Below are 12,994 nucleotides of genomic sequence, written 5' to 3' on the forward strand. Positions count from 1 at the left end.
TTATCAAAGGGCCGGACACGCAAGACTATCTGTGTCAGCAGTGAGCAAATTGACAACTTCTATCAACCTCAGTGCCATCAATCCTGGCCAGTTTGAACATGAAGCTAATTCCAGTCAGTACTCATCAAAATAATGAAAAGACAGTCAGTTCAGTTATTAAATAACAGCAATCTAATTGCATATTCCCAGAGCTCGGGGGAAACAAATTACATCAGCAGCAGCACTGCTCAATACTCTTAACTTACTTTGCTGTTTCCTTCTGACTTTGTTACTGTCAACAAGTAATGAGAATTGTTTTTTATGAAAAGGAAATGGACGGATTTGATCAAAAAAACTCTCCTGAATTACAGAAGGACAGGGCCAATAAAAACCTAGTTGTTTCTCTGAGCAGTTTTACCTTGAGCAGTTCCTTTGGGAAATCTTTCCCGTCATTCAGTCCTTCCAAGTTCCCAATGAAGTCGGAAGAAGACATCCTCTTGCCAATATTCTGCAATCAGAAAAGGGAGAAGTTCAGACCCAAAGCGAAACAGAAAACCTTCTGAGCTTTTTAGAAAACTATTTGGTTTTCCTCGGTGTTGTTAGTGATATGTCACAGGCTGTGCTATGGAGTTCCAACACAGAAACAGGCCATTCGGCCTGTAAAGTCTGGCGTTTATGCTCCATACAAACCTCCTCCCACCTCTCTTCATCTCACCCTATCAGTGTTTTCTTCTAAAAGAATATGTGTTCGTAATAAAGTGAGAAAACGGTGAATGGGACTAGGCTTGTGTCTCCTCGAGCATAGAAGATTAAGGGGTAATCTAAATGAGGTGATTAAAGCAGTTGATCGGTTGATAGAGAGAAACTATTTCCTCTGGTGCGGGAGTACAGTACAAAGTAGCATAACCTTAAAATGAGAGCTAGGCTATTCGGGGGTGATGTTCAGAAGCACTCTTCACACAAAGGGGAGTGGAAATCGGGAACTCTCTCCCCCAAAAAGCTGTTGAGGCAAGGGGTCAACTGAAAATGTCCAAACTGAGATTGACAGTTTTTTTTTTGTTAGGCAAGGGTTATCAAGGTTATGCAACCAAGGCAGGGAGATGGAGCTATTGTACAGATCAGCCATGATCTAATTGAATGGCGGAACAAGCTGGAGGAGTTGAATGACCTCCTCCTGTTCCTATGTTCCTATCCAACTTTGACTGAACGGTATAATCAACACCTTGTTTCGGCAGTGATGCGTCTTTGTTCCAAGACCATCAATTTAAGTCGAGAGCATTTGGTTGCTATTGGTTGCAAAGCCACCAGAGACTATACGTAGTGTAATTCTGAAAGTGAGCTGACTGTTCAGTTAGATTAAGTGGAACCCAGCTCCTGCTGTGCTATTATAATTCTGAAGCCCAATTACAGTGCTTCTGGTGATAGTTACTCCCATAACAATGTTGACTTTGCATGTGTGGAGTTAGGAAATCGAAGTCATGTTGAAGATACAAGTCTGTGTCACCACTTATTTCTTGACCCCCGGCAAGTCGTTTATTTAAATGATTGACAGACTATTTCCTTAAAATTATTCAGGTTGGTGATTGTAGGACAACGTAACAAGCCAAATTCAGCATCAGACATTAAATTGTATACCTGCAAGAGAAATCAGATATATTTCCTATGTTGGTTGGGAGTTTCCCCATGGTATGCTATGCTCAGTTCCCAAAAGGTGACTACCCAAACTTTAACAGAGGCTCAAAGCTTGTTTATTAGTGTGGCAGACTAATTAACACATGTTAATTAGTGCTAAAAGTGTGGCAGACTTGCCTCAAAACTCTTCACACATACTACTCAAACTCCCAACATGGGGAGTCAAGACCCAAGGATAATCTTCAGATGAAATGCAGAGCCCAAGCAATATGTGGATCAAGACTCATATAGGAACTGTCGGAGGTCACACAGCCTATCTAGCCTCCTCCACTATTCAAAGAGATCATGGCTGATCAGTACCTCAACTCCAAGAGCTCCATATCCATTGTGACCCTTACATTGAGTGTTCAACACAGGAACAGGCCAGGTCATTCGACCTATACTCAGTTTATGCTCCACATGAGCCTCCTTCTGCCTTACTTCATCTAACTCTATCAACACGTCCTTCTATTCCTTTCTCCCTCTGTGTTTCTCTAGCTTCTCCTTAAATACATCACTGCTAGTTGCCTCAACTACTCCATCTGGTACTGAGTTCCAAATTCTCACCACTCTCTGGGTAAAGAAGTTTCTTCTGAATTCCCGATTGGATTCATTAGTGACTATCTTATATTTGTGACTTTTAGTTTAGGACTCCCCCACAAGTGGAAACATTTTCCCTACGTCGACCCTATCAAACCCTTTCATTATCGTAACGACTTCTATCAGGTCAGCACTCCGACGCCCCCAGCCCCAAACAAAAGTTGATCTACTGTCCTCCAGCAACGACAGGCTTTCAGGGCAGAGAATTCCAAATTTCTGCTACGCAGATATAATTCAGCCCCCATATTAAAGTCATACACTTTGTCTTTAATTTTTACATTTCCATCATATATTCTGGCATCCACATTTATAAAGGAACCCTGCCGATTTAATTACACATCTCAAGTGGTGGCAATTAGGGGAAAGTCAATGCTATAGCAGGTTATCTCATCCAGGGTATAGGGAGAAGAGGTTGGAAACAGGAAGAGGGAAAAAATGAGTCAAATACACTCTGTGAAATAAAGCAGATTTTCAATAAGCTCATGCCCCTTTGTAGTATTATATTGTCAGTCTTCCATCCCAAGCCTCATTTTACCACTCTATTATGTCTGTGTTGGTACTTACATGTCCATGAAGATCCGTATTAAGCAGCATCAGGGCACAAGTAAGTGTGTGTATTCCATCTGGAGAAGGAAAAAAGAGCATTACAGAGAATATCTGGAATGTATAGGACCAAAGAAAGATGATTTTGGTCCACATGGCCAATCCCAAAGTCCAGGAAATCTCACACTGCAATCTCTTGCACGCACACCCACTTCTCAAACCAAAAGATATGCAGCTCCTTCTTGATTATGTCAACATTCTCCACCTCAACTGATTCTCTGCAGAGACTGTTTCCAACGGGGACTGTTTTCATTAGAACTGAGATCACACGGTATCGTATAGAGATCTTTCATAGCATGAAGAGACAGGACATAGTAAATAGAAACAGACCATTTACAATGATTGTGGGGGTCTAGAATGAGGAGGACATTAAATGAAAGAGATTTAACAGAAGGTCATTAGGTTGCGAAATGCACTGCCAGAGTTAATGATTGAAGCAGAACTGTGGGGATAGCTGATCAATGCACTGCCTTAACATAGCACTTCTGTTGCAAATCATTTGCCTATTTTACCAACCATCCAATTTCATTGATTACAATGGCAATTTTTATAATGGGAGCTGCTCCTTAAAGGCAATTCTTTGCTCAGACAGCAAGTTAAAAACAGACCCCCACCCCCCTCCCCTCCATTGAGCCCTGCTGATCTGTATCTTAACTCCATCTACCACACCCCTCCCCCCCTTTTAATACCCTTGCCTAACAAAAATGTATCTATCCCCCATGTCAACATTTAAGAATAGGTTAGATGCAAGGTTGAAGGGAAGGTGATAAAGGGACATTAGAACAGGACAAGGTCACGGGTTACGGACTACTGCTCGAGTGCAGGATAAACACCAACACAGGTTGGTAGGGAAGAATGACCTGTTTTCATGCTGTATCTTTTATGTAATTCACTGCCTAATGTGTGAAGTAGTTCATTCTCTTCCGAGTTTGAGTCTGAACTGGTTACAGAGTTTGAGATTCTGTCAAACAATCTGTTTTAACATTAACTATTCAAGCAAGGGTGAGCACAGAATTCAGCCTTGAAAATTAGGGAGAAAAAGCAATAGAAAGCCTGCAATAAGTTGTACAAAAAGCTCCAAGCGCATGATTGGAAGAACAATCCTTAATTAGTAGGAATAGAGGAATGATGCATATTTTCCTATTACACAGAGAATAAGATTGTTTATAAAGAGATGTGAAAACAAGGCTGTAATCTCATTGAGCAGTTCAGGCAGTTTCTAGTGATAATAAAGGATATGTGTGGGAATGGATCTATTTGGAAACATAGAAAATTTATGGCACAAAAGGAGGCCATTCAGCCCATCATGACAGTACTGGTCAAAAAAGAGCTATCGCCTAATCCCATTATCCAGCTGTTGGTCCATAGTCCTGTAGGTTACAACACTTCAAGGGCATATCCAAGTATTTTTTAAATGTGATGAGGGGTTCTACATCCACCACCCTTTCAGGCAGCGAGTTTCAGATCCCTACCACCCTCTGGTTGAAAAGGTTTCTCCTCAACTCCCCTCTAATCTTTCTGCCAATTACTTTAAGTCGATGCCCCCTGGTTATTGACCCCTCTGCTAGCAGAAATAGGTCCTACCCATCCACTCGATCTAGGCCCCTCATAATTTTATTCAGTTCAATTAAATCTCCCCTCAGCCTCCTCTGTTCCAAAGAAAACAACCCCAGCCTATCCAATCTTTCCTCATAGTTAAATTTTTCCATTCTTGGCAACATCCTCGTAAATCATGTAAATCTTGTAGACCTCAAAGAAAATAAGCTTATTAATCTGTTAATTGTGTGTCAATGGTTTGATTATAGGCAGGTGAAGGGTGTTAATTGGGGTCTTAGTTGAGCACTTATAAGCAGACAATCACTGAAATTGGTGGAGGGTTTGAGTGAGGAGTTACATGTTTGTAACCTTTTTATTCTGCACAATAAATGTGAAACTGAGTAAATATAGGCTCCAGCATTATCCTTCCATAACAAGCTTTCTGGAATTTTACAAAGCTTATCTGGGGTGGCACCATAAGCAACAGGAACAATGCTGGAACAGTTACAGTTTTTCCGTAACCCTCAAGCTGCCCTCCAGTGTGTAAATGTGCTCCATCTGCCCACCTGAAATGAAGTATAAAACTGCCCAGTTGCTGGTAACTAAAGTGGGGCTCTCCCTCAGAGCAGCCATAAGGGATAGTTGTTGTGGGGAGTTGTAGCTTTCACACTGGTGCTGTCGGAGCTACTTCTCTGAGATTGTAAATGAGCAGGGTTGCCAACTCTAGTTGGATGTATTGCTGGAGGTTCCATCACATGACCATCCACCTCCAAATGCCCCACGCCTAGTCAATCTGTTTCTCTTTCCTCCCTATCTCCAATATATTTAGAACTTGAGTGTGGCTGAAAATAAAGACATTTGAGACAAATGTGTTGCTTTCCCTTACATTAGTATTCTTGCGGACTGTCCTAATGAGTGTAAGACGAGAAGCCTTGACAAAATGTCTCTACTTTCAGCAATACTCAAGTTCTGTACTACCAAACCACAATTTATATTTAGAACTGATAACCAAAAGCATTCAAAGAAAATGAAAAAAAAACACACATTTTATTTTAACATCCCTATGACTTTTTTCCCGGGATTGCTCCCAACAGTGTCCATCTTTAATTCCTGGGGACTCCAGGATAGTCTTGGAGGGTTGGCAACCCTGTGAACGAAGAACATTTTTAGGCAGACTAAACGGACCTTTGAACCATTTTTATGTCACTGCTTTTTCACTTTGGATTGTGTGGAGAGTACTGTTCGAAAATCAACTTCCTATGTTGTACTGCTAAAACAAGATCTTTTAACTTGACAACAGAATTTTAGGATAGGATTTTCCCAGCCAAGGGGTAGCAGGCAGCCATGTCAGGATGGCTCCCTGTCACAATTCCGCTGTCAGGGAAGTTTTCCAGTGGTGGGATCGGACGCGGATCGTCTGCCTCCGAATGGTGGTAGACAACCAATTTAAATAATTAAAGACCCTATTAATGGTGCCTTTCCCGGGCTGCTGGCACTTTGCTTCATGGAGGTGGCTTCACTGCAGCTGTCTTGGGCTCCATTTGAGCTGTAGGCTTCATGCCCCAAAGAGGGAGCTGGGGGCAGGGAAGGCCACCCCCTCCCCCCCTACTGCCCCTGTTAAACATCTGGAGGGGCCTGCCCACTTGGCTCCCCTGAATTTTAAATACCTCACCAACCTCTCGGTCCCCGACCTGCCTCAGTCGCATCCACCTCTCCCGGTGATGCTGCTGAGGCTTTAGAGCTGCCAGTCCTCCGATTGGACCAGTTATCATCTACATCCCACCCACTGTCCTTAATTGCATGGCAAGCCCAGAGGTGGACAATTAGGAGGCCGCCTCCGGGCAAACTGCTGAGCCGTGCCGCTACCGTCAAATGTGGGCTCAGCATTCTCATTTGGTCTGACATTGAGGCCCCGAAGCCTGCGGTAAAATCCTGCCCATAGTTTTTGTGGATCAACAGGTTCTGCAGTGAGGACAACAGTGGCAGGTTTAGCACAATAAGAAAACTGACATTTATATAACACATTTAACTTAGTAAAATGCCCAAAGCATTTCACAGGAACGTCAAACAAAAATTTAACACCGAACCACATGAGGAAATAGTGGGGAAGGTGACCAAAGGCTTGGCTGAGGAGGAGGTGTTAAGAAGGGTCTTAAATGAGGGGAGAGAGATTGAGGGGTTTAGGGAGGGAATTCTAGAGTTTAATGGTGGAACAACATAAATTGGGGATGCACAAGAGGACAGATTTGGAGGAGCACTGAGATCTCGAGGGTTGTAGTATTGTTACAGAGTTAGGGAGGAGTGAAATCATGAAAGGATTTGAAAACAAGAATGAGGATTACAAAAATCAAGGTGTTGCCGGACCAGGGGCCACTGTAGGTCAGTGAGCATACAGCGTGATGAGTAAACAGGACTTGGTCAGCAAGTTTTGGATGAACTCAAGTTTATGGGGGGGGAGGGGGGTCTGGGAGGGGGAGGGGTTGCAGGGTGGGAGGCTAGCCAGGAGAAACACAGGGGAGCAGCTCACTGATGGTCGCGCCTTTCAATCTGAACCAAACACAAAGATACATTTATGCGGCATCTGCTTTATGCCAGGGCCGAGATTTTCTGCAGCTGACTTGGACCCTCCAATGCAAAATGCAAAAAGTGTTGTATTCACTAAACTGGCATCCACCACCTCCACAGACCCAAAAACACTCCAACAAATATTCCACCCAAAGTTATAGCTAGGGTTATAGTGTGACTTTTCTGAAATCTTCAATTTCCTTTTGTCTGTCCTAGTTACATCTTCTGCTGTAAATCAGAGAAAGACCAGAAACCTTTCATTTGTTGAGAAGACTTTGCGTTCAAAGCTCGATGGATACATTTGCTCGGGGCTTTAAACAGATGAAGAATAGCACATCCCTTGGCACAGGACCACACTGCTTCTTGGGGGACTGCACCTACCTTCTGCAGTGATGGTATCAGGATTGCACTGGTGATATCTGTGTGAAAAATGGATCAGCACTCGCTCCCTCTCCTGCGTCTCTCCCATTAGTGCAAACTCCTTCAGGAAAGCCCTGCAAAGAGACAATCAAGACCATCACTTAATCATGCATTAGAACCACTCCATCCCTTTCTAAGGCCCAATCTTAGAACGACCCATTGGAAGAGATTGCGTGTTGAACATGTGCAATAGAACATAGCAAAGCTGCACTGACTGAGTCGATGAAGGTGACTTGACCTCTCACTGTAAATCTTTCTTCCCCAATGGGTTATGTTCTTGCTAACTTTTCCAAATCCTGGCATTACGCTGATGTCCTTCTCTCGCCTTGACTCGTTCTAGTTGACTCACTGTGGAGAATGTTATTTCATAAGCTTGCTTGCAATTGGAGAAGTAAGGTGTTAGGAGGAATTGTGCTGGACTGCTGCCCATGATGGGCAATTATTCAAAATAATCACTTCTATTAATTTCTTTCCAAAAAGATTTCTCGGGACATGGGTGCCGCTGGCAAGGATGCTTTGAATGCTCATTCGGAGTTGCCCTGAGAAGGTGGTGCTAAGCTGTCTCCTTTCTGCACTGCAGTCTTTGTGGTGGTGGTACCCCCACGATGGCGTGAGATGGGGAGTTCCAGGATTTTGACCCAGTGATGACGATATATGTCCAAGTCAGGATGGCATGACTTAGCTTAGGGTTGCCAACACTCCAGGATTGTCCTTGGCTATTAATCTCCCAGGACATTGTTGCGAGCAATACTCAGGGGGAAAAAAAATCATAGGGGCATTAGAAAATTGTGTGCTTTTTTTCCAATCTTTGTTTATTAATGCTAAAAATATTAGAGATGGAGGGTGCAAGATGACAATATTGAAAATGCTGGTCCCTTTAATTAAACAGGATTCATTTCAGCATTAATAGAGAGTAGGAGATGCTCATTATAGTTTTGCATTTAAGGGCTGGGTTTTCGCCCAGTTGGGGAGTTGCCTCTGGACAGAGAGTTAGTCCAGAATGGAAAGAGTGGGAACTGATGTTTGGACCGAACTATGAATTGACAATAATACAGTTGTGGATCAGAGACTGTCAGCAGCTTCCTCATTTTGGTGAATGGACATCTAGCTGTTTAACACAAAAGACCAGGTGTAGTGTCTGGAGACGGGTGGGGACATGCGATGACACCTCCCAGAACACACACTAACCACAGTTGGCAACTATGGTGAGCCTTTAGAGAGAAACTGCCTGTGATAGTGTTCCCACAACATAGCTGCTTCCTCTCACTGGTAGAGGACTGTGAGACAAGGAGCCGCTGCCAGAGAAATAGCGGTCCTCGTGAATGACTCAGTGTTTGAAGGGGCTCTGGAAATGTACCAATATTTGCAGGGGGCCCCTGGGAATGCACTACCATTTAAAAGGGGCCCCCTTAGTGAGTTGGTATGTGTATGGGAGAGGGGGCTGATGAGAAGCCTCAGCGAGTTTGGCCTAATTGCCCACAAATGTTGATTTTTCGTGGCCTGGAGCCTGCTCTCATTGTTTACAAAGGCAACTGCACCTGCAGAAGGGAATTTTCAGAAGAGTGAATTCAGACATTTTAAATGTTGAAATGTATTTTATTTGATAATTGTACATAACTTTTAAGCATGGCTTACCTGACTTTTTAGATGGATTTTATTTATCTGACTTTCTTTAACAAGATTGGAGTGATTTTTAAAACATCTTTAATGACTTTTTATCAAGATGTACCTGACTTCTTTGATGTTTTAAGGTAAAAGACCCTTTAACAAGATTGATCTGACTTTTGAAAGATCTTTTAAGTGTAGACGATGGGTTCATTGATTTCTATTTCTTACCTCAGTGCTTGATCTAGACTCATTCCCGTGAAGTCAAAAAACCTCAGGTACTCCTCGGCCACCATCTTACTGAAGTCATTACTGAAAAAAGAAGAAGAGAGTAAAGAAGAGGGAGAGAACAAGAGGCAGACAGCATCAGATGAAAGAGGCAGAGAGAGGAAAGATAAAGATGGGGGGGAACGGGTGCAGAGTTTCCTCTTCGGGCGCAGTGAAACTGTGCAAATTGCACCCATTTCTTTTAGTTTAGTTTAGAGATACAGCACTGAAACAGGCCCTTCGGCCCACCGAGTCTGTGCCGACCATCAACCACCCACTTATACTAATCCTACACTAATCCCATATCCCTACCACATCCCCACCTGTCCCTATATTTCCCTACCACCTACCTATACTAGGGGCAATTTATAATGGCCAATTAACCTATCAACCTGCAAGTCTTTGGCATGTGGGAGGAAACCGGAGCACCCGGAGGAAACCCACGCAGACACAGGGAGAACTTGCAAACTCCACACAGGCAGTACCCAGAATTGAACCCGGGTCGCTGGAGCTGTGAGGCTGCGGTGCTAACCACTGCGTTTCCGTTCAAACTCATTTGCAAAATATTGAACCCAAAATCTGCTCTGAATCAGTGTTTTAAAACATAATTTTTTTTTTTTAATTTGCTTTAAAATATTCCTTGATATATTTAAGAGCGGCAACTCGGTGCAGTTGGCTTAACGCAGCTGAAAATGGGGTTCTTACAAAAAATAAGCATTTTTCATCACAGTCTCAATTCACTACCAGTGAGAAACCCGGTTTTAAATGACCGAAAATTACTTTGAAAATATATACAGAATCATTTGCTCAATATATTGGGGTATACCGGCCTGTTCCTTAGCAAATGAAAACAAAAGCTATATTCAAAATCTTTTAAAACGTTCCTATTAGTATCCTTATGTCCAAAAGAAGCAGCTTAATTTTTAGAAGCTCCTCAAAGGGCCTGCAAACGGCACATTTAGCAGAAAGTTGTGATTCGTTCATTCTGGGGGCATGGCTAGTTTGTGGGCAAAACCTGCCTCTTGGCACGATGTTTTTTAAACTAACGCAAAAGATTGCGAAAACTCGAGTTGTGCTGAATGTAATTTGCACTTAATTCCGCAATCTTTTGCGCCGGTTATGTCGATTTGGGGAGTATTACGCTGAGAAAAATCAGTGCATCCCACCGGAAACTCCAAGCCCCAGGGCATTTAAGAAGCAGCGTAACAGGCGGAGATGTATGATAGAGAAAGAGAGAGACAAGGAGATAACATGAAAGATAAGAGTCAGACTGAGGGTCAGAGAGAATCACTGAGACAAAGTGAATGTGTAAAACATTCACAAATAGGAGTGGGAGACCAACAGAAGAAACAGAAAGTGAGGAAAAGATTCAGGGAAAGAAGAAAAGCAGGGAGCAAAACAGAACATGACGTACATAGGCAATGGGACTCAAGTGAGAGGAGGGAAAATAATAAATAGAAATAAAACTACTGATTGGGAATTTTACAAAATGCACAATAAAGGCAATTACAAGGACAGTAAAGAAATAAGGGATGGGGAGAGGACAGGAGAAAAGATAAGATGGCAGAAAGGAAGGAGAAGGAGATAGAGAAGGTGGAGAGAGAAAAGAAGGATGAGAGATGAAAGGGGAGGGAAGGAGGAAAAACGGGAAGATTTGTCACAACTTGCTTGTGACATTTTAAAAAGATCTGTACAGCAGCACCCTCTGATGGCGTGAGACGGTAAACTGGAACACTGTAAATTCCAAATGCTGGTTTGGATTATTCGTAGAATAATAATATGCAACTGAAACAGCTGCACCAAAGATTAAATAACTGCCCTGAATCCACACCACAATGCCTGTTGTGTGTGTGTGCCTGCTGTGTTTAGGTGGATTTTATGATCTGACACGATTTCCTGCAATGGAAGTGTGGGGAGAAACTGGGATGTGGCAGCCACCATATCAGAGTCTCACCTTTGTTACTTCTCCACCCTTTGCATTTGTTACTCTTAAACAGACAGGTTGCAGCAATGGAAGTGGGTGGTTGAACAAAAATGCCTAAATTTCTGACATGCGCTCTATCGCACGGACAGTCAGCCCCTTTTTCCCGCTTTATTTCCAGCTCTTCTCCCTTTTCCCTCTTCATTTCCAGCACGACTCACTTTTTCCCCAGATGTCGAGCCACATCTGACCTCTTAAACCCGTCCAGGTAATACAGCCTCTTAGCCAACCGCTTGGCGGCCTCTTGGTCAGTCTTGTTGCCATTGGCCAAAGTGTCAGTGCTTCCCAATGCCAGCTGTTCTGTGCTGTCCATCTCAGACTCCGAGTCCATCACCAGGTGGTTCAAATTGCTGTCACTGGGAATAAAACACATTCACAAAGAATCAGTAAAATCCACTCGCGTGTATGCTTGCTGCATTGTGAGCCTTTCCCAAGTGAAACGCATCATAATTCAAGCACCAGGCACACGTCTCAACTCTTAAATTTATGTAGCACCTCATCGCAACTCTCAGAAATAACTTCAAGCTCTTCGAGCACAAGAACTTATTTTAAAGCAATATGCTGCATTATGTAGTTATGGAGGGAAGCCATTTTGAACACAGAGAAACCAGTGAAATAAACAATCAGATATTTTATTTTTGGCATATTAGGTTTGTCGATGATGGAATATTGGTTAAGGATTCCAGTGAAAATCCTGACAATCTTTGAATAACACCGTGGGATCTTTAACACCAAAGTGTGGGGGACAACATTATCGCCCATGACAGGCCAGGCCCTCAATATAAGCCTCTGAGGGAAAAACCGTGTAGAATTTTCTTCTGTTGCCTACATAAATATATTACTGCTGCTCAAATATTAAAAATGTTCATTGTTTGAGGAAAATGGAAGATTATTGCGTTTACAGATGTCTTCTCAGACATTGTAGGATTCACTGATTATTAAAGAGTTGTGTTAAACAACTGATTAATGGGGTGAAATTGAAAAGACGTACAAGGCCTGATCACATCTCTCAAACATCACATCGCACCTCTCGTACAATGAGTTACTTTGAAGTGCAAGGGCTGTTTTTACTGTAGGCATACAGCAGTTGTTTTGCACAAGGCAAAAGGTGCACAAACAGCAAATTACTCAGGGTGCTACTTTAATGAATATGTTAAACAGCATGCAAAGGAGTTTCATACAATCGTGACATTACGTTACAAATATCACTGAGAGATAATGCGTGGAATGATGATACACTCTCAAATCACCAACAGATACTTCAAAGAATGATTGAAACCCACACCTCACCAATCATGCAATGACAGACACTTGCACATCACCACTGAAATCTGCTTAGGTGCCTTTTTCAAAATGCAGATAAAACATTAATTGGATTCTCTTTGTTAAGCCAATGTGGTGATATGACAGCAGAATATCATCAGCTTAGTGGGTTTGTTGAAAACTCTTTGTTGAAGCAACAGCCCCCTTCGACCCCCGTTACAAGTCTAAAGGGGGTGCAGGAGCAGAAGGACCTGGGTGTATACATGGGTAAGTTATTGAAGGTATCAAGGCAGGTTGAGAGAGCGGTTAATAAAGTACACAGTATCCTGGGCTTTATTAATAGGGGCATAGAGTACAAGAGCAAGGAAGTTATGTCAAACTTGTGTAAAACACTGGTTCAGCCTCAGCTGGAGTATTGCATCCAGCTCTGGGCACCGCACTTTAGGAAAGATGTGAAGGCATTGGAGAGAGAACAGAAAAGATTCACGAGAATGATTCCAAGGA

The 12,994-nt window shown here is 42.8% G+C and overlaps 1 protein-coding gene across 14 annotated transcripts in view; it reads right to left on the reverse strand.

Annotated features, from left to right (window-relative positions):
• Positions 1-12,994, reverse strand: part of LOC137355433 (PH and SEC7 domain-containing protein 1-like) — a 144,569-nt gene that overhangs the window by 39,287 nt on the left and 92,288 nt on the right. For 13 of the 14 annotated variants that reach the window (XM_068020490.1, XM_068020485.1, XM_068020488.1 and 10 more), the window contains 5 exons: positions 11,389-11,583; positions 9,211-9,291; positions 7,336-7,448; positions 2,815-2,873; positions 398-487 (listed from right to left, as the gene is read on the reverse strand). In XM_068020490.1, the coding sequence (XP_067876591.1) occupies positions 398-487; positions 2,815-2,873; positions 7,336-7,448; positions 9,211-9,291; positions 11,389-11,583 (538 nt within the window). The remainder of the gene's footprint in view (positions 1-397; positions 488-2,814; positions 2,874-7,335; positions 7,449-9,210; positions 9,292-11,388; positions 11,584-12,994) is intronic. The other variant, XM_068020491.1, reaches the window with a different exon arrangement.

This window comes from Heterodontus francisci, chromosome 42 (genome assembly GCF_036365525.1).
Source record: "Heterodontus francisci isolate sHetFra1 chromosome 42, sHetFra1.hap1, whole genome shotgun sequence".
Lineage (NCBI taxonomy): Eukaryota > Metazoa > Chordata > Chondrichthyes > Heterodontiformes > Heterodontidae > Heterodontus > Heterodontus francisci.